This window comes from Micromys minutus (assembly GCF_963924665.1).
Source record: "Micromys minutus genome assembly, chromosome: 4".
NCBI classification, from domain to species: domain Eukaryota; kingdom Metazoa; phylum Chordata; class Mammalia; order Rodentia; family Muridae; genus Micromys; species Micromys minutus.
Window position 1 is genome coordinate 56,058,917 of NC_137973.1, and position 27,100 is coordinate 56,086,016.

The 27,100-nt window shown below is 41.6% G+C and overlaps 1 protein-coding gene across 2 annotated transcripts in view; it reads left to right on the forward strand.

Annotated features, from left to right (window-relative positions):
- The window catches only part of SEC24D (SEC24 homolog D, COPII coat complex component), a 97,048-nt gene that overhangs the window by 50,185 nt on the left and 19,763 nt on the right, over positions 1 to 27,100 (forward strand). For both annotated transcript variants that reach the window (XM_080915100.1, XM_080915101.1), the window contains exons 9-13: positions 7,633 to 7,771; positions 10,004 to 10,119; positions 15,009 to 15,133; positions 20,948 to 21,139; positions 21,765 to 21,858. In XM_080915100.1, the coding sequence (XP_080771226.1) occupies positions 7,633 to 7,771; positions 10,004 to 10,119; positions 15,009 to 15,133; positions 20,948 to 21,139; positions 21,765 to 21,858 (666 nt within the window). The remainder of the gene's footprint in view (positions 1 to 7,632; positions 7,772 to 10,003; positions 10,120 to 15,008; positions 15,134 to 20,947; positions 21,140 to 21,764; positions 21,859 to 27,100) is intronic.

A 27,100-nucleotide genomic window follows, 5' to 3' on the forward strand; every position in this document is an offset into this window, starting at 1 on the left:
TCACTTACAAGTGGATATTGCCCATGCTACACACCACAGACCCAGAGAATCCCAACAAGAAGGAAGGCCCAAGCGAGGATGCTGGGATCTCACTTGGAAGAGAGAATAGAACAGTCATAAGAGGGAGATGGAGGGAGGGGGAGAGGTGATTGGGGGATTGGCCGTGTTCAGGATCAGAAGTGAGGAGGGACGGGTAGCTGGCTATTGCTAATGAATGGAAATCTACAACGGGAAGGGGTGAGGACAAGAGCACCTAGAGGATGTGACAGAGACCTTGGATAAGGGGGGCACCTAAGAATCAATGGGGTGACAGTACCTGTGACTCACAGCACTGGAGATGTGGAACCTGAAGGGGTCGTGTAGAGCCATCTCTCTAGCTTGTGTGCTGATGTTTGCTTTCCCTCCTGAAGGTAGAGTAACTTAACTTTATACTTCCAAGTTTGAGCAGTTTTACAATTTTTCCTTCAAGGCTGCAGTAGAGCCAACTTCAAAAATCCTTAAAAACGTGACTGTGATCTTTGAGTTGTGCACAGAAGATACACGGTGTGATGTTATCATCACTCAGAAAAAAAAAAAAAAACAACATATTCTTCAGGCAGGCAAGTCACTGCGTGTTCAGAGGCTGCCAGTTTGGTATCGCCTCTGGGAGTACAGGCTAGCTTTATGGTAGGACTGCCCCCTGTTCATGGAGGCATCCGAACTATTGAATGTTGGCATCCTTAGGGTCAGCTCCAGCAAGGGCGCTGTGAACTCCGCTCTTCCCTGACTCGAAGAACCTAGAGGTCAATGTGTTTCTGCGGAGCAGCACCCGGAGAAAGACCTTTTGGTTTCAGATCATGTGATCATGAGCTCAGTGATGTCAGAGCTGGGGGTCGTGAGCCAGAAACGGGACTCTGAGACGGTTTCTGAAGATACTGGCACAGGCTGAAGCCCTCGCCACAGCCTGAGACCTGGATATAGTGACCCGTCAGAGTGCTCCGTTTGAAACTTTTAAATATTATGCCGCCCAGAGCTGAATTTCATTCTCCTGGTGGCAGGGCTTGCTGACGTCACTGGCAAACCAACAGTCCAGTGGGAGGGCGAACAAACCTGAACCCCGCGCTGCCAGGCTACGTGGGTGCAAAGATTCAGGAAAGCCGCTGAGATGTACCGGGACCAGGGCATCCCCCAGTGTTCTGGAATGGAGACTGACAACACAGTCTCATGTTTACACACTCAGACAAGATTATGCCAATTTTGTTGAAAGAAATAAATACTGGAAAAAGAGGAAAGGTGACCGGTGGTGGGGGTGGGGAAGAGAATTCAAGTGTGTGTGTGTGTGGAGGGGGTCATGTTCTAATGAACTCTGGGACTAAAAAGTAAAGAATGTATCTAGGGGTGAGGGGGTGTGAGGCTCTGGCAGTTTTCTGCCTTCTGTTAGCTTGTCTATTGGTGGTGTCATTGTTCAGGTCTTGTTTAGGCAGCCATGTTGTTCCAGCAATATTGTGGATGATGCTTCCCTTTCATTTCTCAGAGAGAATTATTGTTTCTCAGAGATGGGCCTCATACTTGGCTTTCCAATACCCAATGGTCAACCCTGAAATTTTATACAAACAAACAAAACTAAATGATCTCAGTAGTTTATTGATATTTATTTATATATGTGCATGTGTGTGTGCATACTCATAGGTATAATTAGATACATGGACATAAAATCAATATATTAATTATATGTAATTATACAATTAACCAATGTATTAATTAATATCTTAATAAATGTATATTACTCAAATAAAAGATACCACTAATTTAAGTGAGAATGAAGGGGGTGTTGGGAAGGATTGGAGGGAGAAAACATGGGAGGGGTTGGTGGGAGGAAAGGAAAGAGAAGGAAAGGAAAGGGGAGAAAATTATGTAATCACATTTTAATTAAAAATTTAAGAAACATGTCTAGTGAGGCAAAGGCCAGAAATAAGAGTCAGGCAGGCGCTCACCCACAGTATCCTGGACGCCACTGGCCAGGAGGTAACTAATCTTAGGCGTGGTTGCCGGGCTTCATACCAGCAGCAGCAGCATCCTTACTGTGCTTTTCTCTTGGCTGCCGATGCATCTCTCCATCACAGAGTTGCCCAGAGCCATGACTCAGCACTGGGCGCTGTCTGCTCTGTTGTTACTGTGTCCCTTGATTGCCAGGGTACAGAGCAGGAGGTGGGTGCCGCTGTGGGAGGGCTGGCTTCTTTTTACCCTTTGCTTTCAGGTTACTGGTGATGTTGCCCACTGTGTGGATGGCTCTGAGTCTCAACACAGTCTGTTTCCTACACAGAGTCAAGGAGAACTTGGCAGAATAGTAGCAACACTTAAAATGCAGTTTTTTTCTATTATTTTATTAAGTTTGGTAATTGCCTCAATTTCTATGAAATACGTGTATATAGAATATATATTAATCTATCTTTTATTAATCTGTTTTAGAATAGCTTTAAATTGTTGGATAATTTTAATATAACTTATATTTATTAATTTTATGAGGTACTAGACACTCTAAGTTTGGCTAAGTGTTACTAAAGTTACACGAGTGGTTGTAACCATTAACTTGGACTGTTTTCAATTTTAGTCTCACAGTGCCACCTACTGGACACATTCTATAAAGACAATTTTAAAATGTTTTGGCTTTGTGGGTTTATTGTTTAGCAGCTTTCTGTAACTCCTGTCCTAGGATTGACAATCTACAATAAAACTTATGTGCCTAGAGTTTTGTTGACATGATGTGTATCAAGACTTGCCTTAACTTAGAGTTTTCCTCCCACAGCCTCCCTATGGGCAGAGTTACAAGCTTATACCCTTACTCTCTCTGAACTTCGTAGTTTCAGTGTTTCTAACAATTCAGAGGCCCAAACAAAAACCCACTGCCTAAAGATCTTGGAAGATTTGGGTGGGTTTTCCTACACAGAGATTGATCCTCTTGAGCATCTGAATTTGCTTTGAAGGAATAATCTGTGACTGGCTTTACATCTCCTTCCTAAGTTAAAAATAGCTTTTCTTAGTGACACTTGGTTCTGTCTGTCCGTGCCCTGGCCTTAAAGAAACTGTGCATTCCTGCTTGCCTCTCACCCGTCCGTTCCATGCCTGGGAAGCCACACTCAGGCAGATAGTGACTCAGAGGCCAAGGCAAGACTGTCACCACTGCCTGACAGGTTGAAAACAAACAAGCTGATCGTTAAAGTGGGGACATTCACAACACTGAATCGCTGATATTATTAAGGAGGTGTTGATTGACTCTGTACCACCCTCTTCTTTAATTCAGAGGAACAAATGATTGCATATTCATGCTGAATAATTTTCATTTATTTTAAATGTCCTTTTTCATACAGTATATTTTATTATAATCTTTTCCTGCCCCAGGCCCTCTCTGTCCCCTATGCAGCCAATTTTATGTTATTCACTCCCTCCTCCCTTTCAAAAAAATAAACCCAACGCATTAAGAAGCCAAAATAAAAATGAACAGAACCCAATAATACAAAAGAAATTGGTTATTAAAAATGTGCACCGAGTCAAAACCAGAATTCCTTTTGTGTTGGCCTGCTGCTCCTGACACGGAGCCTGCTCTGGAACGAGGTTAATAACATGACACTCCACTGGAGAAAACAGATTTTTTTCCCCTTACTAGCAGATGTCAGTTGCAGATCGATGCTTGGTTAGGGGTGAGGCTTGTGTCCACTTCCCCTTCTCCGTGCTGGGCTTGTGTCTGGTTTGAACCTGTGCAGGTCTGGTGTGAGTTGTCACAGTCTCTGTGAGCTCATAGGTGCATCAGTCCTGGTGTGTCTGAAAAACCGAACAACAACGGTAACAGCAACAACGAAAAGCTGGTTCCCTGGAGTTAGTTATCTATCACCTTTGGCTCTCAGGCTTCCCACCGCCCTTCCACACAGATTCCTGAGCCTTGGGGGAGGGGTTGACGGAGATCCTAAATCCCACCTACTATATGGAAGGGCTTCTCTGATGTGGGCTGAACGATGCTCTGATGCACGGGTGTAGCCGTGTGTTATTGGGAGTCATTTTGTAGCTACGCCAATGACCTATTTAGTGTCAGGATCCTGGCCACCTTAGCAGTTTTAGGTGTGGATTCTATCTCATGGATTGGTCCTTAAATCTAAGCAAAAAGTGCTCGGTGACTCGAATAACGTGTGTGCCACTGTTGTGCTAGTATATCCTGTAGGCTGGTCGCTGTTGTAGGTCCTGGGGTTTGTAGCTACTTTTCTCCCCAAGTAGCATGCAGAGAGTACCATTCAGATCTCTGAGTTCTAGTTAGGAGGAGTGAAACTTCTACATAGCACCAGTTTGATTTCTACATGTTTGATAGTTGTTTCTCGAGCAATAGGGTCTAACTGTTAGGCAGTGGCGAGTAGCCAACAGACTTGACCATAGCCTGCGATGTTTGCATAGTCTATAGGAACCTGCTGGCCAACTCCGAGTGGTAATTTTACATGCACAAAAAAGATACATTTTGTGCTCGCTTCAGCAGCACATATACTAAAAAAAAAAAATTGGAACGATACAGAGAAGATTAGCATGGCCCCTGCGCAAGGATGACACGCAAATTCGTGAAGCGTTCCATAAAAAAAAAAAAAAAAAAAAAAAAGATACATTTTGTTCAATGAAAACACTTTAATGAAAATAGTATTGATGTATTATTTGCCATGCTCTTGATAACCCCAAACCAGGAGATTCATCTCTGTCCTTGCCCTTCCTCAGTGTCCCTGTCACTTACATGCTGATAAATTCATATGACACAGCAGCAGAACTGAGAACAGTAGGAAAAGAGAGGGAAGGAAGAGTGAGCAGGATCCGACTAGAGGTCAAAGGTAAAAGCCTTCTTAGAAGACACGGCTGGGGCAGGTGTGATACAAAGCCCTTGGTAACAAAAGTGAGCAGCTTAGCTGGCTTTGGAGAAGAAAGAATTACACACACACACACACACACACACACACTTCTACATACACTAAAATTAAACAAGGCAACTTAACTCTTTCTGAGATTATGCACATTACTGTGGAACGGAAAAGTGGACACGTGGAGGGAGAGTAAATCTTGATGGTTTTCAACACAACCTGAGAGATTAAACAAGACAATGCCATTTAAAAACTCTTTCCCCGTCACCCCCAAATAAAACACAAACAGTTAAAAAGCTTTTAACATTCTTTACTGCCACCCTGGTTGTCTGAAGACCTTTCCTATCACCATCTGCTTTCCAGAAGAGTGAACACAGGGAAACGTAAGTGTTCTTAATGGCAGATATAGTTCTGACTTAACTGTGGCTCATTGCTAAGCATCCACGCTTGGTTCTGTGAGTTCAGATCTGCCAGGACTGGAATGCTTACATGGTGATTGGTGATGGTCCCCAGACATTTCCGGCAAGGGCTGCCATTGGGCAAATCGTAATATGGAAAAGGAAGGCAAATTACCTTCTGTTCCCACTGGCTTGTCTAGCAAATAATTGTGTCGTGTTTGTTTCTAAAGTATTTCTGAGGATTGACTGTAGTCTTCGAAGTCTTTGAAGACAAGTGGATAAAAAAGGGGGAATCTGGCCACAGCAAAAAAAAAAAAAAAGAAAGAAAGAAAGAAAAAAAAAAAGAAAAAAAAATGCAGAATAAGTCCTTATGAGGCCTCAGAAAGTGTCCTCTGGTCTCGGAGGTAAATTGCAGCAGCTAGAAGCAGTAACCTGGGCAGTGCCGTTGGCTGCAAACTTCCAATCCACACGGCCCCCAATCTTTCTAGTCACATTGTCCTCTGCCCTTTTGCTTGGTGCCTACATCTTCCTGCTCTCTCTGGTTCCTGGATCACTTCTTATTGCTACTAGCTAAAAAGAGCAAACTCTGGCCAGCTTATGTAAAAATATTGTTGTATACATCCATGTGTGTGTTTAAAGCAAATTCCCAGGTGCTTAAAAATGCCTCTCAATTTTCAACATAACCATATTCCAGTCTCCTGGAGGGTAGTAGATTTTCTGACCTCTAGATCATTTTTTATGAGAACATTTTGCAGTAACTTTGCCTTCAGAAACCCAAGTACAGTTCATACTGTTCAGCTCTAGTCTCACCCCCACACCCATTAAAGACAGTTTTTCATGTGCTTAGTGCCTTTAGAGATATAAAGTTGTTCTGGATAGAAACGATGTTAGCTACCTTTCTCCAGCCAACTGTGCCAAGACCATGTCTTTACATGCACACATTAATCTTTGTCTCGGCAACTCCCCTCCCTCCCTGTTCCTCTTCCTCCACTATTCTGAGACCTCACAACTCATTTCTGAAAGCTCATTGGGTTAGCTTGCACTTTGAACCTCTGGCAAAGGCAAACATTAGGACTGGGTTTTCTAAGTCTTTAGGAGAAAATGGCCAGATCATCCCTTATCTATACCCCATCTGATGACCTTCACTCCCACCTGATGACCCTCACCCCCTCCTGATGACCCTCACCCCCACCTGATGACCCTCACCCCCACCTGATGACCCTCACCCCCTCCTGATGACCCTCACCCCCTCCTGATGATCCTCACCCCCTCCTGATGACCCTCACCCCCACCTGATGATCCCTAGCTCTTCAGATCTATTAAAAGCAGCTGTCTTTATTTACAACTTTTATCTTCAAATTTTTTAGTTGACATGAACAGCTCCATAGTTCTCAGGCATTTCTGAAATGTTCTCCTTAAACAGGTTTATAAAAGCGAGAAGACTCTGGTTTTATTGCAAAGCCTGGAAGCATTAAGAAACAAGAAACAAAGGTCCTACTGCTGGGACTCTATTTTCAGTGTGGCTTTCTGCATTATGTTTATGAGAAAGATGCATTTAAATCAAGTATATTTTTTCCAGTTCTGTCGAGCATGACCATCCACAATGAGTGTCCTACAAAGCTTTGTCATTTAACAAAAAGGCATACTTAGCCTCCAGCCCTAAATGAGGGGCCATTCTTGTATATTTTTTTCAAATAGTTTCATTTTTATAAATTTCTTTGTTAAATGTATTCATTTTATTTTATGTGTAAGTATTGTGTCTACATGTGTGTATGTTTGACAGGAGTGTGCTTGGTGCCCATGGAGGTCAGAGAGGGCATCCGATCCTCTGGAACTGGAGTAATGGATGGTTGTGAACAACCACAGTGGCTAGGAATTGAACCTGGGTCCTCTGTAAGATCAAGTGCTCTTAACTCCTGAGCCATGTCTCCCGGCCACATATTTTTTATCTTAAAAGAAGTCGTTTGTATACTTTGAGGAAACTGCATGAACAGTATGGTGCTGTACATATTAGGCCCTTAAAATAACCACCTCATTATTTTGTGTGAAGTGTGTACAGTTCAACAGGATGTGTGCTAGAAGCATGAAGACGTTTAAACATGCATCATACATGCACATTGACATCAACGTGCAGGCATTAATATGTTTACAGCGAAATGTGTTTGTAAATGATGGAAACATTTAAACGAACTTTTGCTTGAATGTGGTGGTCTGGGTTATAATCTGTGAATTCACTGATGGTCCGGGGAGGGTCCTCACTGTCTTGGCAAATGCTCACTGAAGAGTTTCTTTATTGGTCCGACTGGAGGGGTTTGACAACACCCGGAATCCCTGTATTCTGAATCCATTTCACTTCCTCCTTCTTCCAGACCCCCTTGTACTTGGTGAACCATGGGGAGAGCGGACCGGTGAGGTGCAACAGGTGCAAAGCCTACATGTGCCCGTTCATGCAGTTCATCGAAGGCGGGCGGCGCTATCAGTGCGGATTTTGCAGCTGCGTGAATGATGGTAAATGACGCTCCGAAGTGCACGTTGTAACACTTCTGTGTCTCCTTCCACAGTGCCCTATTTGAAGACAGTGCCAGACATTACTTCTCACTTTTTCAGAAGATGAGATCTAGAAATGTCTCTTTTGTCAGTCTTGGGTTAGAAGTCTGACTCTTGAATAGAAGAAGCTCTTTGGTATTTAGGAAAAGCTCAGGTATAGCTAAGGACTTTCAGCTTTTTGTATAAATGTTGAATTTTAAGGAGGTAGGGGCATATTCTGATTCTATGATTCATCCTAGCACGAAATCCACTAATGTGGATGTTGTTAGACCGTGTGAGCGAAGCCACAACAGATAAAACAATTGTCCCACAAGCCTGAGGGCCTGAGTTTGGTCCTCAGCACCCATTATGAAAAATAAGCAAAGCATGCTAATGCATGTTGGTAGCCCCAAGGGTTGGAAATACTGAAGCAGGAGAATTCCTGGGGCTTCCTGGTGGGCCAGCTCAGCCAAAAGGTTGAGCTCCAAGCCCCAGAGACCCTGTCTCAAATAACAAAGTAAATGGCTCCTGAGGAACACCACCTGAGGTTGAACTCTGACCTCCCTTGTGCAGCTATGTACACACACACACACACACACACACACACACACACGCACACATTAGGAGAGAAAGAAATCGTATGGCAAAGCATAATTTATGGTGTGACTTGAATTTTGGTTGATGATAGATGACAAATAATACTAAATATTAATGAGTATGTAAAATTAATTTTAAAAAATAGCGCCATATGTAGGTGCGTGAGTGTGAGTGAATTATACATTATACTTTATAGAAATGACCAACCTGCATAGCATAAGCCAGATTACTCAGAAATCTGGCACATACAAGTAACTAATTCCCATCATGGCCGCTCTGGTTTATTTACTTCACTGAGCGATTGTCATCTTCCTCTTCTTCAATCTTGCCAAGTTCGGAGTCAAATATGTAAATATAAGCTTTATAGAGCTCATTTCTAAACCATGATATGGTAAAAGCATAGAATCCTCGAACTTCTGTTAAGTTTTTGAACGTCTAACTTTAGAAAAATTGTCTTGTTATAATTTGCATGTTCGTAGCTGAGCTTAAAGATTGCTGGGTGTTGGTTTCAACCCAAAAGGTACTGCTCTTGTGGGTTTTTTACTTTTTTTTAACAAAGAGAGATGCTGTTCTTAGCAAAATAGTTAAAACAAAAGCATTGGTAGCGTTCCCACATACTGTTAACAGAACTTTCACAGCCTTCCCTGGCCGTCCCCAAGCAACGGGAGCTCTTTTGCACAGACACCGGACCTTATTTGTTCAAGTGTTCAGTGCGTGAGTCATAAGTCTTGCCCTGCCTTTGGGTGACTTCCAGAACTTGGCTAGAAGTAACCTTCTGAGACATTTGTATCAAATTAGACTTCAACTGAGCTCTCCCAAGTGCAGTCTTTCCCTAATACAGTATTCTTACACATGAGTAGAGCCAGATGCTAGCAGATTCTCCTGTGAAAGCCCAGGGCTGAAGACTTTCCTTAATTAAGCTGTAACAAAGACCTCAGTATAATTCAAGTAATCAGCATTTGTCTCTGTCCCATATGTTAAAAATTAAAATAGATAAGTAATTTTTAAAAAAGAAGAATTTAGGTAGAGGCAGATGTTTGGATGTGTTAGCTTGTAATCAGCAGCACTTTTTCCTAGGGTTTCCAAAATTATAAATATTCTTTGCCACTGAGAACTTTTATATGTACAAGAGGTTTTTAACAAAGTTATCATTCTGTTTCCATTAATGTGAATATTGTGGTCTGTGGCTTTCTATATCTATAAAACATTTTATGTTTAAAATGTAGTAATACATTATAGAGTGAAATAGTAATGAAGTAGCCAATACTGATGAAAATCATATATAAAATTACATAGATCTATAGATAGAATTCTAGGCAGATTGATTTAACTATAAAAAAATCAAAATTTATATCTGGCAATACTATTACAAAACATAATTAAAAGGCAAAATTGTAGTGGTTTATAACATATTACAAGAGCCAAAATGTTAGTGAGTTTACAAAAGAGAAAACTCATATTTTTCACATATTTCTAAGACATGTGTTCAAATGATAGATACTGAGGACAGCTTGTCTTCTTATCATAAGTCCATTCCTTTATGATACATTTTGAGGACTTATTGGGTTGTCTGTTTATGAAAACAAAGGATTTCCTGTCCTGTTTTGTCTTCCTTAGTCCCACCGTTCTATTTCCAACATCTGGACCACATCGGGAGGAGACTGGACCACTATGAGAAGCCAGAGCTGTCGCTGGGATCCTATGAATATGTTGCTACTTTGGATTACTGCAGAGTGAGTGTTGCCAGGACTTAAGTGTTTCTGTGATGCTGACTTTCAGTGAATAGCTTCCGTAGGTAAAGATCTGTATGACTTGGTTCTCAGACAGATATTTCAGGAGCATGTGGAGATATGTCAGATACAGATCTGACCTAAGTTGTTAATACAGATTGTTTCCTGAGGGGTCTCTTGGGCTAATCAAACTTAGAAATGTAGTATAGAAATAGGAAACAAGTATTTTTGTCTTTTTTGTTTTTGTTTGTTTGCTTGCTTGCTTGCTTGCTTGGTTAGGTTTGGTTTCTGAGACAGGGTCTCACTTAGTTTGGGCTTGAAGATGAAGATGCTGAAGGTGACCCTGATCCTCCATGACTTCTCTACCAAGGCAGAGATGTAACCAGTGTTTTTAGAGGGCTCTTGGCTTCCTTTAAATTTATTTATTTATATTAATTATACATTAAAGCTTTACTTTAACATATAATTCTGAGACTCGTTTAACTATTACCTATAAATGTCTTTGTTTTTTTTTTTTTTTCTTAAAAGAAAAAAATAGGTCTGGAGAGATTGCTCAGTGGTTAGGAACACTGACTGCTCTTCCAGAGATCCTGAGTTTAATTCCCAGCAACCACATGGTGGCTCACAACCATCTGTAATGGGATCTGATGTCCTCTTCTGGTGTGTCTGAATATACAAAATAAATCTTTAAAAAGAATAACAAAATTAAATTTTCTTATAAAGCCACTGACTGTCAGACACAATGCTGCCACCGAAGATCTGTCTCTAATTGGATGAAATTCTCAATGCAGAGGCTGACTTTATCAGTCTATATGGTACAGATAAGAAGGTGTCTTTCCACTTGCCTATCATGTGTATATGGCGCACTCCTACTCTCAGTGTACTAAGTGGAAGTTTATCATGAGCATATATCTTCATTTATTTCTTCTAACTGGTGCTCCTTTTTTGTTCCTTCATCAAGTTTTAGGGGGCATCTTCGTTCTATCTGTTCTTCCTGTAGCATTGAAGTGTTTTTTTCCATGTGTGTCCTCTTTGTAGATTCTGATACGTTGGGGTCCCAATTTGCTTCTAGTCATTTTTGTGGCATTTCTGCAGTGTCTGGCCCAGTTGCAGTAGGTCAACACATGTGGAATTTGTGTGAGTGAATGTGTAGACTTGCTGATGTGCCTTTCTAAACCTTTGGGTCTCACTGACAGATTCCATGTGTGAGGAACCCTCCATGGTTTACTCCAGCCAAAGATGAACCTCGAGAACACTTCAGAAGCATCGGGAGTAGTCCTGAAGACCCAGGCTCACTGGGAATTCCTTCCTTCCTTCCTTCCTTCCTTCCTTCCTTCCTTCCTTCCTTCCTTCCTTCTTTCCTTCCTTCCTTCCTTCCTTCCTTTCTTCCTTCTTTCCTTCCTTCCTTCTTTCCTTCCTGCTTTTCTGCTTTCCTTCTTTTCTTCTTTCCTTCCTTTCTCTTCCAAAAATGAATGCCTGCTAATATCTGGCCTTGTGGAAAATAGCCCCTGACCACAGATTTCCTACACATGTTTTTTAGAGAGCAAATCCCATATTAAGAACACATTTCAATTAAAGTTTTTGTGCAGTTGGCTAAATCGTTAAAATTTTTAATGAACCTATCTTATTATTCTATTGGCTATTATATGATTGTTTTAAATTAATTTACATAGAACTAGTTATTAATGAAAAACATGATGCTTTATTAATTTGAAATGTGAGTTTTTTAACTTATTTGGTGAAATACAAAACATTTTTTTTATATAGATGCAATCTGACAGGAAAGAGACAGGTCTTGAAGTACAATTTACATTCAAATAGTTTCTTTGTTCTTTCCTGAGATTGACTGAAGGAAAATCAAGACACAAAAGTTGGCATTTGTTGTTCTAATTAAATATGCTAAAGACACTGTAAGTCATGATGGAAAGTTCCCTCACTGAACTTCATAACCAGAGTATGAATCCCACTGTGTACTGAGGCTTCAGGTCTCTGCCAAAGAGGCTAATTATCAACCTTGTGCTATTTTCAGTAGAAACTTGGGTGAGAGTCAAACCTACACCTGCAAACAAAAGTAGCCTCCAATTCTATTTTATGGCATTATTCCGGAGGTATAATAATTAGGAAGTCTCTACGTTTGAGGCCATCCTGGTCTACATCGTGCTTTCCAGGACAGTCAGAGCTATATAGTAAAACCCTGTCTCAAAACAAAACAAAAATGTAGAAAGCAAGAGCCATGAGCAGGGAACTGAGTGTGTGTGTGTGTGTGTGTGTGTGTGTGTGTGTGTGTGTGTGGTGGAGGTACTGCAGAAGGATGGACAGATGACTCAGCACTTTTCAGGGGCTCTGAAGACATTGCTGAGGACTGACTGACATGGCCTCCTGTGAAGTCAGGTCTTTTTAAAAACACTATGTCAAATAAAACATGTTCACCTCCCCCTTCCTGACTCGGGGATGGGGTCCCGAGGTGGGGGATGGGCAGGCGTGAGTCTGTACAGGAAGTGTTTTGGAAATGGCATCTTCTTCCATTGAGAGGATGTGTACTGGGCAATGAGAATTAAACTGAAGAAGTGTTTTGAGGCAGATCTGTCTTCCATTTGATTTGCCCTGGGCTTAGCATTGTGTCTTTGAGCTTTTAGTTTTTATACACATTCAGCTGTTGGTCTTTTTCCGTGTCCATTAAGGCTTTCATTTATGCATATCACCTTTAAGGCTCCCGAGTTTGTTCATAACTGCCTTTTGAAGTCCTTCTCAAACACCTCAGCTGAACTACTTTTCTCAGGGCCTATCACAACAGAGTTGCTGCTCCCAGAGGAACCATATTGCCTTTTGGCTGTTCATGTCTGTGTTTTTGTGTTGGGATCTAGGCCTCTGGAATTATGATGTTTGAGTTGTTTCTTGGTGTAGAAATCCGGTCTTGTTTTTGTTAGGTTGATGTTGAGCTCCATGGTTGCTATCTCCCATTCTGGATACTAGGCAAGTGTGGCCGCTGTGGGGTTCCTGGTTAAAAATGTGTCTGCTGGTCGGCATGTGACACAAAGGAGTGGAGATGCTCTAGAAGGTCAGGCAGAGATGGGGAGCAGGAAAAGAGCTAGGGAGACCCCAGTCTGCACCCGGAGGAAGAATCCCCAGGGAATGGAGGTTGGGTAGGAGGTGAGATTCCTTCCTACAGGCAAGCTGCAGCAGGTCTAAGAGTAAGTTCTGAGGACCAGAATGGAAGGCAAGAAAGATACTGAAAAACTGCCTACTGGTGTTTCAGCCCAGTGTGGGGGTCTCTGGTAGAAAGTGTTTCTGCAGGTTGGCGGCTAACATGAAGGGAATGGAGGGAGCTAGAAAGGAAGGTGGGGAGGATCTGAGGGGCGAGCTAGGGGGTCCTGGGTCCACACCCAGCACCCAGAAGAACCAGTTTTAAAAGAAAACCCTAGCCGTCCAGTTTCAGGACTGTCATGTTTGCTGTCACTGATAGAATCTGGAAAGCAATGTGGTTAGGAGGAAGTGGGGATTAACGTTACACGTGCTGAAAACACGCCTTAGTGATTGAAAGATTCATAAAGAGAGAAGCTGGCGAGAGTTACAGAGAATGACTTACAAGGGTGCCCAGGAGAGTGCAAGAATAGTAAGACACAATTGAAAATGCCACAAGGAGGCATTGCCTTAATTAATGAGAATGGTTGCTATTTCCTCTGATATTATCCACATTATGGCATGAAGTAGACGGGCCCTGGAAATCATTAAGCTCCCCCAGTCCTTGGCTGTTCTGATTTTGGATTGGAAAAATGACATTTTCAGATTGCTTTTTAAGTCTTACAAGTTCTTATTTGAAATGGACTATTTTACTAGAACAGTATTATATCAAACCTTATAATAGATAAGGGCTAAATCAGTGAGATTATCTGTAACTCTCACCATCTAGTTACATAATAATTGAACTACATCTTAGTTTTAAGACATTTTTGTGCTTTATCCTAAGATGAAACACTGTTGGTCATGGGTCTTTACTCTCCAGTGGAGGTCACAGGTCATATTTGCCTGTGGCTTTCTTTTCTAAACATTTCATGAATCTCAGTTGAAGGGTCTCTTCCTTATGAGCTGTTTGGACACCAGCCAGATTGGAGAACACTGAGAACACATTGTCCTGACAGCTGCTTTATGTTACAGTGACTGTCCCAAAGACCTAAGGAAAGGGCCATTTTACCACTAATGGGAAGGAAGTTTTGGAAGTATTTTATCATGTGCAGTTTTTAAGGTATGCAGTTAAATCATAATAGATATAACCTTATCTGTAGTTGAGCATGGTTATTACAGGTTATATTCCTAGAATCACAGAAGAGGGCAGGCTTAGGGGAGAGGATTGACTGTGTGTTTGAGGCCAGCCTGGGCTACACAGCAAGACCTTGCCTTAAAAGGAAAACACACACACACACACACACACACACACATATCCAAAGGAACTCATAAGAGATTAGAATTTTTAAAATTCCCATTAATTAAGCTTAGTTACAGCTTCAAAAAAAAATGTATAATTCTTTGTAGCATTCCTTCTCAGGGGCCCAAATACATTTCCTTCTGAAAAGGAGCATGTTACGTGCAGGGCTGGCTCAGTACTGGACTTCCCTCAGCAGCCATGGGAGGGGAGTCTCTGGAGATACAAAAGTGAGCTATTTCTGTTAAATGTAATAGACAGTTCGTGTCATAACGTGGAAAATAAGCAGTTATTTTTTATAATTTTTTTTTAGCAGCGGGGCATTGGGTTTCCTAGAAAGTTATTTGATCCACAAATGTTATAGCCTAAGTACTGAAGGAAGCATCTGACAGTCTTCAAGAGGTTGTTTCCCTTTGGTTATGAAATATACCTACTTTGTATCAACTTCTGTGATGTGTTTGCTCTCCTGCAGAAGAATAAACCTCCCAACCCACCAGCCTTCATCTTCATGATTGATGTCTCATACAGTAACATAAAGAACGGATTCGTCAAGCTCATATGTGAGGAACTGAAAACCCTGCTGAAGAGACTGCCCAGGTAAGGGAGCTGGGGCTGTTCCATGAATTACGCTGTGCCGCTGAGTCAAGCCGACTGGATGATAAATATCATTGCTAGTGAGAACGTTGTAGTTAGTCATAAATCAGACCACACCATTCTTCTGGATACTTAAAATGTCAGAGTGGATGTTTGTATAAAGAAACAAGAACAAAGAAAGAAAAACAATGGTAGATAAATGAAACAGCTCAAAAATACTTTATAAATCATAGGAGAATTCCCAACTCTCAGTGAGTGGGGGGAGGTGTTGGAAGCCTGTTCCACAAAAGTCGACCATTGCTGATAGTGCAGGAGTCCCAGAAGACTGAGCAGTTGTCATAGGAGAGATGGAATCTTTCTCGCCAAATTCCCCTCTGCTCTTGTGGTGCGGCCGACCGCTTTTCATGCCTCTGCTCTGTGTCCGGGCTTTGCAGTGTGAAGGGAGCCCCTGTCTCTGTCATTTCAGCAAGGGGCACTGTAGGCAGGAAGGCAGAGGCTCCTCAGTCACCTGCAGCTAAGCAGGTGACCACACCCTGGTGTGTTACCTATTTGAGTAGGAAAAAGGGAAATAAAGTTGATGGCAGTTTTAACCATAAAAATATCATCGTGTAGGTGCATAGCCTACATTAAATTTGGCAGAAGGAAAAAAAGACAGACAGACAGACATTCAACAGGTGATCAAGGGATGATCTCAAAGCATTTTTAAAAAATATAAATAAAACCCTTAAAGAGAGATTTAAGAAACTGCAGGAAGTAGCTAGGAGCATCCTGTCTGTTTGTCTGTTTGTCTGTCTGTTTGTTCACTCTGGTCTCCTCTACTAAAACTAATATAGCTAGGTTTTCATTGTCTCTGCACAAGCTTGCTATTTGGAGCTAACACCCAACATAGAGTCAGGGGAGTAGGGTTGTTGCTTTTCCTGCCAAGTGGCCCTGAAGCGGGGAGAGGAAGGCCAGGACCCCTGTGCATCCCGTACCTTCCACTTTCTCCCCATATTGCTTGCTCCCCATGGGGCGTGACATCTGTTCTGGACAGGGGAGTTTGGGTAAGGAGGGCTTCTTTAGCCATGGTGCTTCTTGGCCTTTGAATGCCCACTCCTCTGTAGCCTTTCCACCAGAACTGGTGCTGTGTCTGTGAGAAACTTGGACATGTGGGCTCAGGACCTCCCAGGAACAGCTTTGTTTGTCTCCGTTAAGATGAACTCTTAATACAGCTGAGATGGTTTCTAACACGGGGAGGATGTTTGAAAAACAGAGGTGGCTTCAGACTGGCCTGGGGTGAAAACTGAGCTGGAAGCAGCTGCAGGTGGCAGGCAGTGGCCCCCATGCCTCATGTTGTTTTCAGAGAGACTTGAGAAGGATGGAGTTTCTGCTACGTAGCATATGCTTCTTCGTGGGACTCTCCCATGGGTTGCTTTAAGTTCAAATCCGAAGTTTCTGATAATGGACTTCTCTTTAGTCCCCCCACCAAGTTAGGCTAGCCTGTCTTCTCCCCAAGCCCCTCATTCCTTACCAAGACCATGGCGTGATGTTTGCAGCAGGTTGGTCTAAGATCTGAAACCAAACATTCCATGTTCTCTCTGTTACCACACCCCCTGCAGCAGATGTGGGACTTTGGCAGAAGATAGGAGAAAGGTTGAAGGTTACAGCTGGTTGCTCTCCACCCCATTCAAATCTCTCTGAACTACACCTTTACAAGCTAAGTCTTCATTTTTTAAAAAGAAACCTGGCTGTGTTCTGTCTGAAACTTGTCTTGGTCTCTGCGCATATGCAGTTTTATTATTTTTTATTGTAGACTGCCCTGTCAATTTGATTTCTCTTTTTGTACTAAAGCAGGTGACATTAAAAAAAAAAAAAAAACATGGCAGAAAACAGGCTGTGTGTGCTTGGTGTTCTAGAATGTTCTGAGTCTTCTGAAAAGAGGAGCCCCTTTCTTTTCTGTTTGAAATTGTTTATGGCCTTATAAAGTTTCTAGATTTTCTGATTCTTTTGGAACAAGGAAGAAAAACTCTAAAATCACTCATTAGTTATTTATATCAAATCATTGGGTTATTTTGACTTTTTGTCTGTTTTCAATCAACGTTGAAACTAAAATATTGGAAATGGGGCTGGCAGGATGGCTCAGCTGTTAAGCACTTGCCTTTATTTTATTTTATTTTATTTTATTCTATTTTAAGTATAAGAGCCTGAGTTCAATTTCCAGAATACATGTAAGACTGCCATGCTCTTTGTCAGACAGCTAATCTAGCATCATTGGTGAGCTCCTGACCAATGAGAGACTTTGTCTCAAAGGATGGAGATGATGTCCTGAGGGTGGCAGCCTGTGATGTCTGCTGGCCTTCGGACATTCCCGTACACACATAAATATACACAAAGAGCACAAAAGAATACAGCTGTTTACAAATGTTACAGATTCACGAGTTTGGAATGTTGTGGTTTATCTGCTTCCTAATGTCTGTGGTATTACTCGCCAGATGTATATTATGAGACAGTCTGGCTGCAGCAGGCTGAGGGCAGCTAGAAAGTAGAGTAAGCCTGACATCCTGACATCTTCATGAATTACAGAGTCCTTCATGGACCCACAGACATACAGAGTCATTGATGTACCCCACGAAATTATACAGTGCTTCATGTACCCCACAAAATTATACATAGCTCTTCATGCAGCCCACAGAATCACACAGAGTTCGTCACAAAGTTATATGGAGTTATTTGAAGTATGAATTACAGAATTATGCAAACTCCTTCATGCACTCCACAGAGTAATACAAAACCCTTCGAGTACCCATACAGAATCCTTTATGTACCCTAAGAAATTATACAAAATTATTCATGTACCTCTCAAAATTATACAGAACTAATGTGGAAAGGTTTCTTTGTGTGATATAATTCATATGTTGTAGTGTTGAAGAAATTTTAGAACAGTTATAACATTGAAGGAAGTTTTTTTTTGACAGCTTTGTGTTTGTTTCTCAAAATAAAATGCATCATTTCTGAGAAGAGAAGTGCTAAAAGATGTGAGATATCCTGATTAGATGATTTTTAAAAATGTTATTTAGATTTTCAGTGATCTCTGTGATCTCAGCATGATCTTTCCCATCTAGAATACGCCCAAATCCAGTGAGAGGTATCAGTCTGAAGTGTGTGTGTGTCGTATGTTTGGTGTGTGTGTGTGTGTGTGTGTGTGTGTGTGTGTGTGTGTGTGGTATATGTGGCATGTGTGTTTGTGTGATGTAGGTAGATTGTGTGTAGTGTATGTGGTGTGTGGTGTATGTAATGTGTGTGTGTATGTGGTATATGTGGTGTGCGTATGGTGTATGTGGTGTGTGTGTGTGTGTGTGTGTGTGTGTGTGTGTGTGGTATGTGTGGTATGTGGTGTGTGGTGTGTGTGTGTGTGTTGCTTTATTTGACTCCACTTTAACTATGAGAAGAGAATCAGTCACCTGTGATTTATCAGACATTTTTACTTATGCAATGAAAGGTTACTAGGAAACACAAGTAAATGTATGATGTGCTGATGAACTGTCAAATAAGCCCATGACTTGTATCATGTGTTCTTTGCACATGTCAGTATTTCTAGCCAGGTTGATTTTAAACCAGAGTTGCACCATCGTGGCTTAACTTTGGACTTCTGTTACAAAAGCAGCAGAATGAAGGTGTTTGTTTGGGCTCACAGCTTAAGGGTTACACAGCAGGGAGGCAAGACAGGTTGATCACAGACACATCTGAGTCAGGAAGTAGCAAAAATTGAATACTGCTATACAGCTCTCTCGAACCTCTCCCCCTCCCTCTCCATCAATTATTTTTAATTATGAGTAAGTGCACATGAGAGAAGAGTCCCAGAGGCTTCTATAAAAAAGAACTTCCGATTCCCCTGGAGCTAGAGTTACAGGAAACTGTGCTTGATATGGGTACTGGGAATTGAACTCGTGTCCTCTGCAAGACCTTAACCACTGAGCCATCTCTCCAGCCAAGCTTTGTCTTGTTTATCCAGTCTAGGACACCCCCACTCCTCCCAGGGAATGCTACTGCCCACTCTTAGGATAAGTCTTTGACCTAATCTAAATGGTTCTGTCACAGATATGCACAAAAATCTGCCCCTCCGTCGATCCTCAGTCCATTCGAGCTAACAAACAGGGCTAACCATTACAGGCTGAAATTTGCCATCCTAAAGTCCAGCATGTTTTACCAGCACGTACATCATCTTCAGCGAAGTTCCAATTTCTCCATTGCAGTAGACTCTGGAGTGACCCAGGGGTTTGGGGCAGGGACATAACTTGGGCTTTTCCTTCTGCTAGCTTCTGGCTGGACTGCACACTGAGTCCAGTGAAGATGCTTTTCAGGAATTTAGAAGAGGAAATTACTTCTAGCTGGCGGCCTCAGATGAATTAATGTTTGGTCTTGGCAAGCAAGGTTTTAATAATGGAGACAGAGAAAGCCCAGAAGCAGCACAGTGTGTCTACAAGATAAAGCTTGGGGTAGAGCGGCATGCAGCATATCAGCTGTTCATGTGAAGCCACGCAGCCAGGACAGACATACGCCTGTGCATGTGTGTAATTACACTTGGGTATATCTGGTTGATGAGGACTCTCATTTCTGAGAGCATTGCAAAGGTGGAAACATTTGCTCACTGCTCTTGCAACAGGTTATAGGAACCTGTTAAACTTTACCTACTTATCAAAACCACCATGAGGAAAGAAGCAAGACAGGTCAAAAATCAGTTCTTGTCAACCTGTACTCTAGAACTGAGATTTCCTTCTGAGATGTTTCTTTGTGGATACTTCCATTTCCTTTCTAACTTGTACTTGGGTCTCTCATATATAAACACACACATGTGCATGCACTCACCACACACAAACATGTACACACACCATGCATACACACCCCACATATATGCACACACCACACACACATGTACACACACAATTCTCATTCACTGATTATTTGAGGGTCTTTTTTTTTTTTTTTTTTTTTTGAGGCAGTCTCATGTAGCCAAGGCTGGCCTTAAAAGGGATGACTTAGTGGTTTCATATTCTTTTTATGACCATCAAAAGTAATCATACTTATAAGTGTAATTTTCTTGCTGTTATATGTTTTTGTGGCATGCTGTTAAGGTCTAGCTATTGTTACACTGCAATTTTGGAGGACGTGCAGTCAGCTGAAGCTCAGCAACTGTCCTGTCAGTACTGTGACATCCATGCCTTGCCTCTGGTTGCTTCAGGCATCTCACTGATTCTGTACATCTTATTTATATAAGTGCAGTAAGCCAGGCTGTTCATGGAAATTTCCAGTCTGATTTCCTATGAATTGAAAATAAACCAGGCATGGTGGCACATGTCTTTAATCCCAGCACTTGGGAGGCAGAGCAGTTGAATCTCTGTGAGTTCAAGGCCAGCCTGGTCTATATAGTGAGTTTCAGGACAGCTAAAGCTATAGGGTGAAACCCCATCTTGAAAAGACCGAAAAGTAAATAAAGAAAGAAAAGAAAAAAAAATACACGAGCAAATATGAGCAAATGTTTTCATAATATCTAATCCTTGACCTAGAATTTTGAGAATGTTTGCCTTTGTCAACCTGCTTATTTTTGAAGCAATCCCTAACCCTTCCAGCCATGAAGGTCAAGAGAAATTAAAGCCAGAACTGTAAATATGCATTTCATATGTTCTATAGGAGACATTGATATGTTTAAGGAGAAGCCTGACCTCACAGGCAGAAAGCTGACGAAGACAACATGCTCTCCAAGTCTCAACTCGTCACCTTAGATTAAGTTCTGTGTTCTGAAGAGCTCCTGCCTCAATCAGGTTCTGTTTTCCCTCGTAGGGAGGAGCATGAGGAGACATCTGCGATTCGAGTTGGTTTTATCACATACAACAAAGTTCTCCATTTCTTTAACGTGAAGAGTAATCTGGCCCAACCTCAGATGATGGTGGTGACAGATGTTGGAGAGGTCTTTGTTCCTTTGTTGGATGGGTTCCTTGTCAACTATGAAGAATCCCAATCTGTGATCCACAAGTAAATATCAACGGTCTTCCAGTTAGATGCAAATCAGATGTGTTTCAGGTCTCTTTGTGTCTCAGTTCAAGTACTTCTTGGCTTTGTCAGAGGCAGGGCGGTGGGAGGGGGGATTAGTGCATAGATTATACAACTCTTGTTATTTATGGTCAATTTACCTCTTTCTGGTAAATAGACCACTTTTTAAATATTCACTCTCAGCCCTTTAAATTCTTTCTCCTTGTTGGAAAGGGAAGGAAATGTAAGGAAATAGAAGGAAATAGAAGGGAAGGAAGGGGGAACATTCCTTGCATGTGCATATTTATATTAAAATAGAGTATCCTTTAAAGACTTCTGGGTATTATAAATAGGTAATATAGTGAATCAAAAAGTGTCTACAAAGAAGGTAATTTAGTAAGTGTCCTATTCAAAGAATAGGTTTTGGTGGCGAGCCATTTTAAAATAACCTTCCCTAAGGAGTGTATCAATTTATCAGATTACCCATTGTGGCTAACAGTTACCCACACATGCTGTTCATCAAGTAAATCCTGCATGTGTTTAGGCTTGAAACATCAGTGACTTATTTTCTAAAGTTTATGACAGACTTGCTAAGTGTTAAAACCCTTTCCCCATTCGTTTTCTTCAGTTTATTGGACCAGATTCCTGAGATGTTTGCTGACTCTAATGAAAACGAGACAGTCTTTGCTCCTGTCATCCAGGCCGGCATGGAGGCCCTGAAGGTGAGGAACGATCGTGACCACGTGATAAATCTATAACAGATTTAAAATGGGGTTTCGTCGATGCAATACGGCTGTCATCGAAGCCCTGGGTTATTATGATTTCTAAACCTTCCCAGTTTTGAGGAGAAAATGACCCAAGCTGCAAGCACTCTCAGTGTTTATACCCCAGTGGGTCAGCATCATAACGGCCGGTACTCTCTGGATTTCAGCCTAGCCCCTCCCTTTGGCTTTTAGATGAACTTTTTTATGGTCTGTTTTTAAAGTTGGTTCAGTCAAATTGTTGCTGTAGGAGAAAAATTCCCATATTGACCTTTCCTTGGGGTGTCCAAACACACAAGGGACAGTTTGTGTCAGGGAAGTGACTGATGTGTGTGGCTTCATTGACTGGTGTAAGTAGAGGAGAGGTTGTCCTTCTGCCCATCAGGGAGGCTGAGCTCAAAGGACATTTTGTCTTCACAGGACTGAAGACCGCAGTGTTGGCCTTGACAGCTCATGCCTGTAGTTTTAAAACTGTGTTGTTGAATTAAGTCCGCACCAACTTTTAAATAGATGAGTGGCAGGAGCAAGCAAACAGGGACAGTGGTGGGCTGGGCTCATAAGCAGATCTCACATGAGCGCTGCACCTAAGCCTTTAGTCCGACCCTAGCGCCTGATTCTTCTTTACGGTTTCTGATTTCTGAGTGTCCAGGTGTGGCACCAGGAGCATTTGCTCATAGTGTTGTGGATGTTCTTCAACTATCAGACTAGTTGGCAGTTTAATGTGGAACTTAACAGTACATTTCACATCACACCTGACTTGGAGGTCTTAGAGCCCACCCCACTGAAAGCTCTGGGAATTGTGACATTCCACATCCCAAAAAAAAAAAAAAAAAAAAAAAAGCAAACCAAAACTCTGGATTTTTTTTTTCCACTTTGAAGATATTTGTTTTGTTGTCAGTGATGTTCTATCCTCCAGTGAGGGGAAGTTCATAAGTAAATCTCTCCACATATCATAATTCATAAAGGACTCTAAACACCGGTCTACCGCTTTAAGTTAAAACTGGAATAGACATTTCATGTATGTGCTTATGTCCGAGACAAATGATGACAAGCTGTTAATTTGTCTAAAATTTAAAGTGGATTATCATTAAGTCACTGTCCATAACAATAATGATATGCTCTGAAATTGCTTGTGCATTGCTAGCTGTAGCATAAAGCATTCTGTGCTATCCATTCATGAGTCTGGCTCACTGTAGTTCATGTGTCTATATCATTTAAGTTGTTTTTGTTTTATTCGTGTTTATTGTTATATTAATGCATATTAATATATTAATACTGAAGTATATGAAAGCTGCCTTGGCATTATCATTCCTGTGATGAAACACCATGACCAAAGCAACTTGGGGAGGAAAGGGTTTATTTGGCTTATACTTCCATATCATCAATGGAAGTCAAGACAGAAACTCATACAGGGCAGGCACCTGGAGGCCTGAGCTCCTGCAGAGGCCATGGAGGGGTGCTGCTTACTGGCTTGCTCATCATGGCTTGCTCAGTCTGCTTTCTCATAGAACCGAGGATGGCCCCACCTGCCATAGACTAGATCCTCTCCCATCAGTCACTCATTAAGAAATTATCCTACAGCATGGTCTTATGGAAGCATCTTCTTAATTAAAGTTCCCTCCTTTCAGATAACACAAAGTCATGTCTTCCATAGCTGAAAATCAGACTTAAGTTAGTATAATTTTCATAAGAAGCCTCTAAAATCCTCACTTGTAGCTGCTACTCCTGGGACAAAAGCTCACACGTTTGAGGATGTGCAAAGAAGAAGCCGATGCTGAGGGGCCTTTCACTCACTCTTCTCAATCAATAAATGAAATCATTAAGTTCTTGTGTTTTGCAGGAAGGTCTGGGGACTCTTGTCCTGCTCCTAAGTTTCATGGAGCATGGCAGGGAGATTTAATTCTTTAATGCAGGACACAATTCTCCTGGTAGTAAAAGCAGGGAGTGGGGAGGCCAAAGGTAACTTGGAAAGTCCAGTACTCTGTCAGCAGATCAGGATATCAGATACAGAGGGCAGAGAGTAGAAACCAAAGGAGCATCAAAATGGAAATTCGTTTTACTGCATCTAAGTGAAGGCATTTCAGAACTGGGCTCCCCATTTGATTTACAACTTTTCTTTCATTCAGATAAATACCAAGTAAACGTTATATATATATATATATATATATATATATATATATATATAAATTTATATTATATATATTAAATATATATATAACTGTATATATATATTATATATATATTAAATATATATATAATTGTATATATATACATACATATACAATTATATATGCTACTAATTATTCTAATTATTATATACCACAAATATATGTTATATACCTATTCTATATGTGGGGTGTATGTATGTAATTCACACCCATATATAATATATGAATGTAATAAACTTCCGAAATCAAACAGAGCAGATAAAAAAAAACAAAACAAAACAAAAAGCCACAGGTAGATCTGTCACAAAGATAATCAGTGACTGTTTGGAAAGTCCTGTGTACATTCTCAAATGTCCTTGAAATATTCAACCAAGGGCTATGTGCTTTTCTGTGTGCTATGTCCATAGCATTTTCTTAGCTCAGCCTTTCCCCCTCCCATGAGGTAAAGCCTACATTTCCTTCCGTCTCTGACACATGCATAAATCATCTGAGAGGCTAACATGAGTTATATTAACCAACCAGCTGCCTCCTTCACTGTCAGTTGGGAAGGTGTGATAGAGAGATACTTGAGTGGTTAAGAACACTTGCTACTCTTGCAGAGGACCCAGGTTCAGTTCCCAGCACCTCCATGATAGGTCACAACCACCTGTAACTGAAGGTGATCCTACCACGTACTTACATATATGTAAAATAAAAATAAGTAAATCTTTATAAATGAGTTGAGCAAAAAGTGTCAATGGTACCAAAATTCAATTTTCAGATCTATCACAACACTCCACTCACAGGCAATATGGAACACGTAATGAGGGAAAGATAGAGTCCCAATGTGGGGAAATAAAACTATCTTTTCTTCAGGAAGTCTTTCATTAACAGAAGCTTGCAGCTTGTAAGAAGGTGGGAGACAGTATCATGAATCCTAGAAGATCTTTGCTCTAGAGTGGGGAGGCAGCAAAGGAGTAAGCTGGTTGGTTAATAATACTACTGCTGGTCTCTCAGAAGAAGGACTATTTATTATATTGAACATGAGTTTTGCACAGAGTTCTTGAGGCCTGCCCTTTGTAAGCAATTTCTACTGAAACCAGAAGGATATATGCCATTTGTCCCATTTTGAATGATTCCCTCCTGCAAGCACAACCAAATTTTGGCAAAGGCGCTTTTTGTAGGTGTGTAAAACCATTTGCCAAATATTAAATGCTTAAGTCTGTAGTTGGTCAAAGTATAGTTTCGAAACGAAGCAACTGAATAAGAGCAAATAAATATTGCTGCTGTGTATGCCGTTACTTACGTATGGGTTGTATTCTTGTAAGTTCTTTTCCTGCGTATGTATACAAATGTGAGCATGTGTATGGGTACGAGTGTGCAGGTTTGCATTCATTGCATTCATGTGTGTATGTTACTGTGTGCTGTGTGTGTGTGTGTGTGTGTGTGTGGTGAGAGAAGGGGGGAGAGTGTGTGTGTGTGTGTGTGTGTGTGTGTGTGGTGAGAGTGTGTAGTGTGTGGTGAGAGAAGGGGGAGAGAGTGTGTGTGTGTGTGTATGTGTGGTGAGAGTGTGTAGTGTGTGGAGAGAGACAGAGAGAGAGAGAGAGAGAGAGAGAGAGAGAGAGAGAGTAGAGAGAGAATAGAGAGAGAAAGTAGAGGCCTGAAGTTGACCTCAGGTGTCACCCCAGATTGCTCTTTTTCCCTTTGAGGGGGTCTGTCCTGAACTGGCTGCTCTTCCGTCTCTCCCAGTTGAGTACCGGGGCTATAGGCATCCACCGCACCTACCAGCTTTACTTTTTTATGTGGGGGTTGGGCTCAGGTCCTCACATTTGACTGGTAAGAACTTTATCTTCTGAGCCATCTCCACAGCCCTAGGCACTCTGTATTTTTACAGTGTGCATTTTTTAAAATAGGCCCTGAGTAGGACAATCAAGTATGTTTAATATAATTAACTGAGCCATCAAAGTCTCCCAACTCCTGTTTTCTGTTCCTATGTCTACTACATCACGTATGAATGAAGCATAAAGAAGCGAAGTGGTTTTCCTAAAGCTAAGCTAACGCAGTGGCTAAGACTAACCCCAGCCTATAGGAACTAGGACCTGTGATCCTGAGACCCAGAGAACAAATGTTAGGACTCCAGTGATTAGACGCCATCCACGTGGGCACAAGGAACTTAGTGAATTCTTTAGGGGGAATCTGGTGGCTCAGAAAAGAAATATTTTACTTTATATTTTCTAGAGCTGCGTGTGACTGTGAGAAATATTTTTAGTTTGATCCAATTAACACAGGAAGTCTCCGTCTGATGAGTTTTTGGCGTTCCTTTTTACAGTAAAAGACTAAATACTGTCTTGAAAGCAGAAACAGAAGGGGAAGGTCATTTACATTTGAGGGAAAAGATGGTAGTGACAGCTCAGATACAAATATTGGCTGTTGCTTTCATGGTGACGTTAGTGCTGGAGAGCGTTTGAAATCTACTAAAGAGAAGTAGGCGGCTGGCAGATGCTTTGCTGGCGTGTCCTCACTGCAGGTGCCCTGGATGGGTCCAACCTCTCTGCATCCCCTCTTCCCGCCCCCTTCATGCTGCTTTCCCTTTCCCAGTATCTGTTCTGCTAGCATGTCATATGCACATGTGTGTATATGAAACACAGGAGGCAACAGTGAGAGGAAGTGTGCTCTTTCCGAGTCTGCTGTACTTAGCCCCACTTGCATCTGTTGGTGTGCTTTACGGCTGAGTAAAATCCATTGTGTATAATGTGTACTCCACGTCCTTTGTCACCTGTGGATGGACACCTGGGGCGATCCCATTACGTGACTACCATGAAATGTGCTATAGTGCAGGGGTTATTCTCAGGCATCTCTGTGATGTGTGGCTTCATGGGACTTTGTCTACATCTCCAGAAGCACTCTATCTTTGTTATCAGGTGAGACAGCATCACATTTAAGAAAAGAAACTAACCCTTGGTGTTCTTTACCCAAGAGTGAGCCAGGTTGGATTTGAAGAGTTCTGGCCTCATCAGATCTCTATGAACAAAGGCCGTTCTCTGTGCTGAACAGCA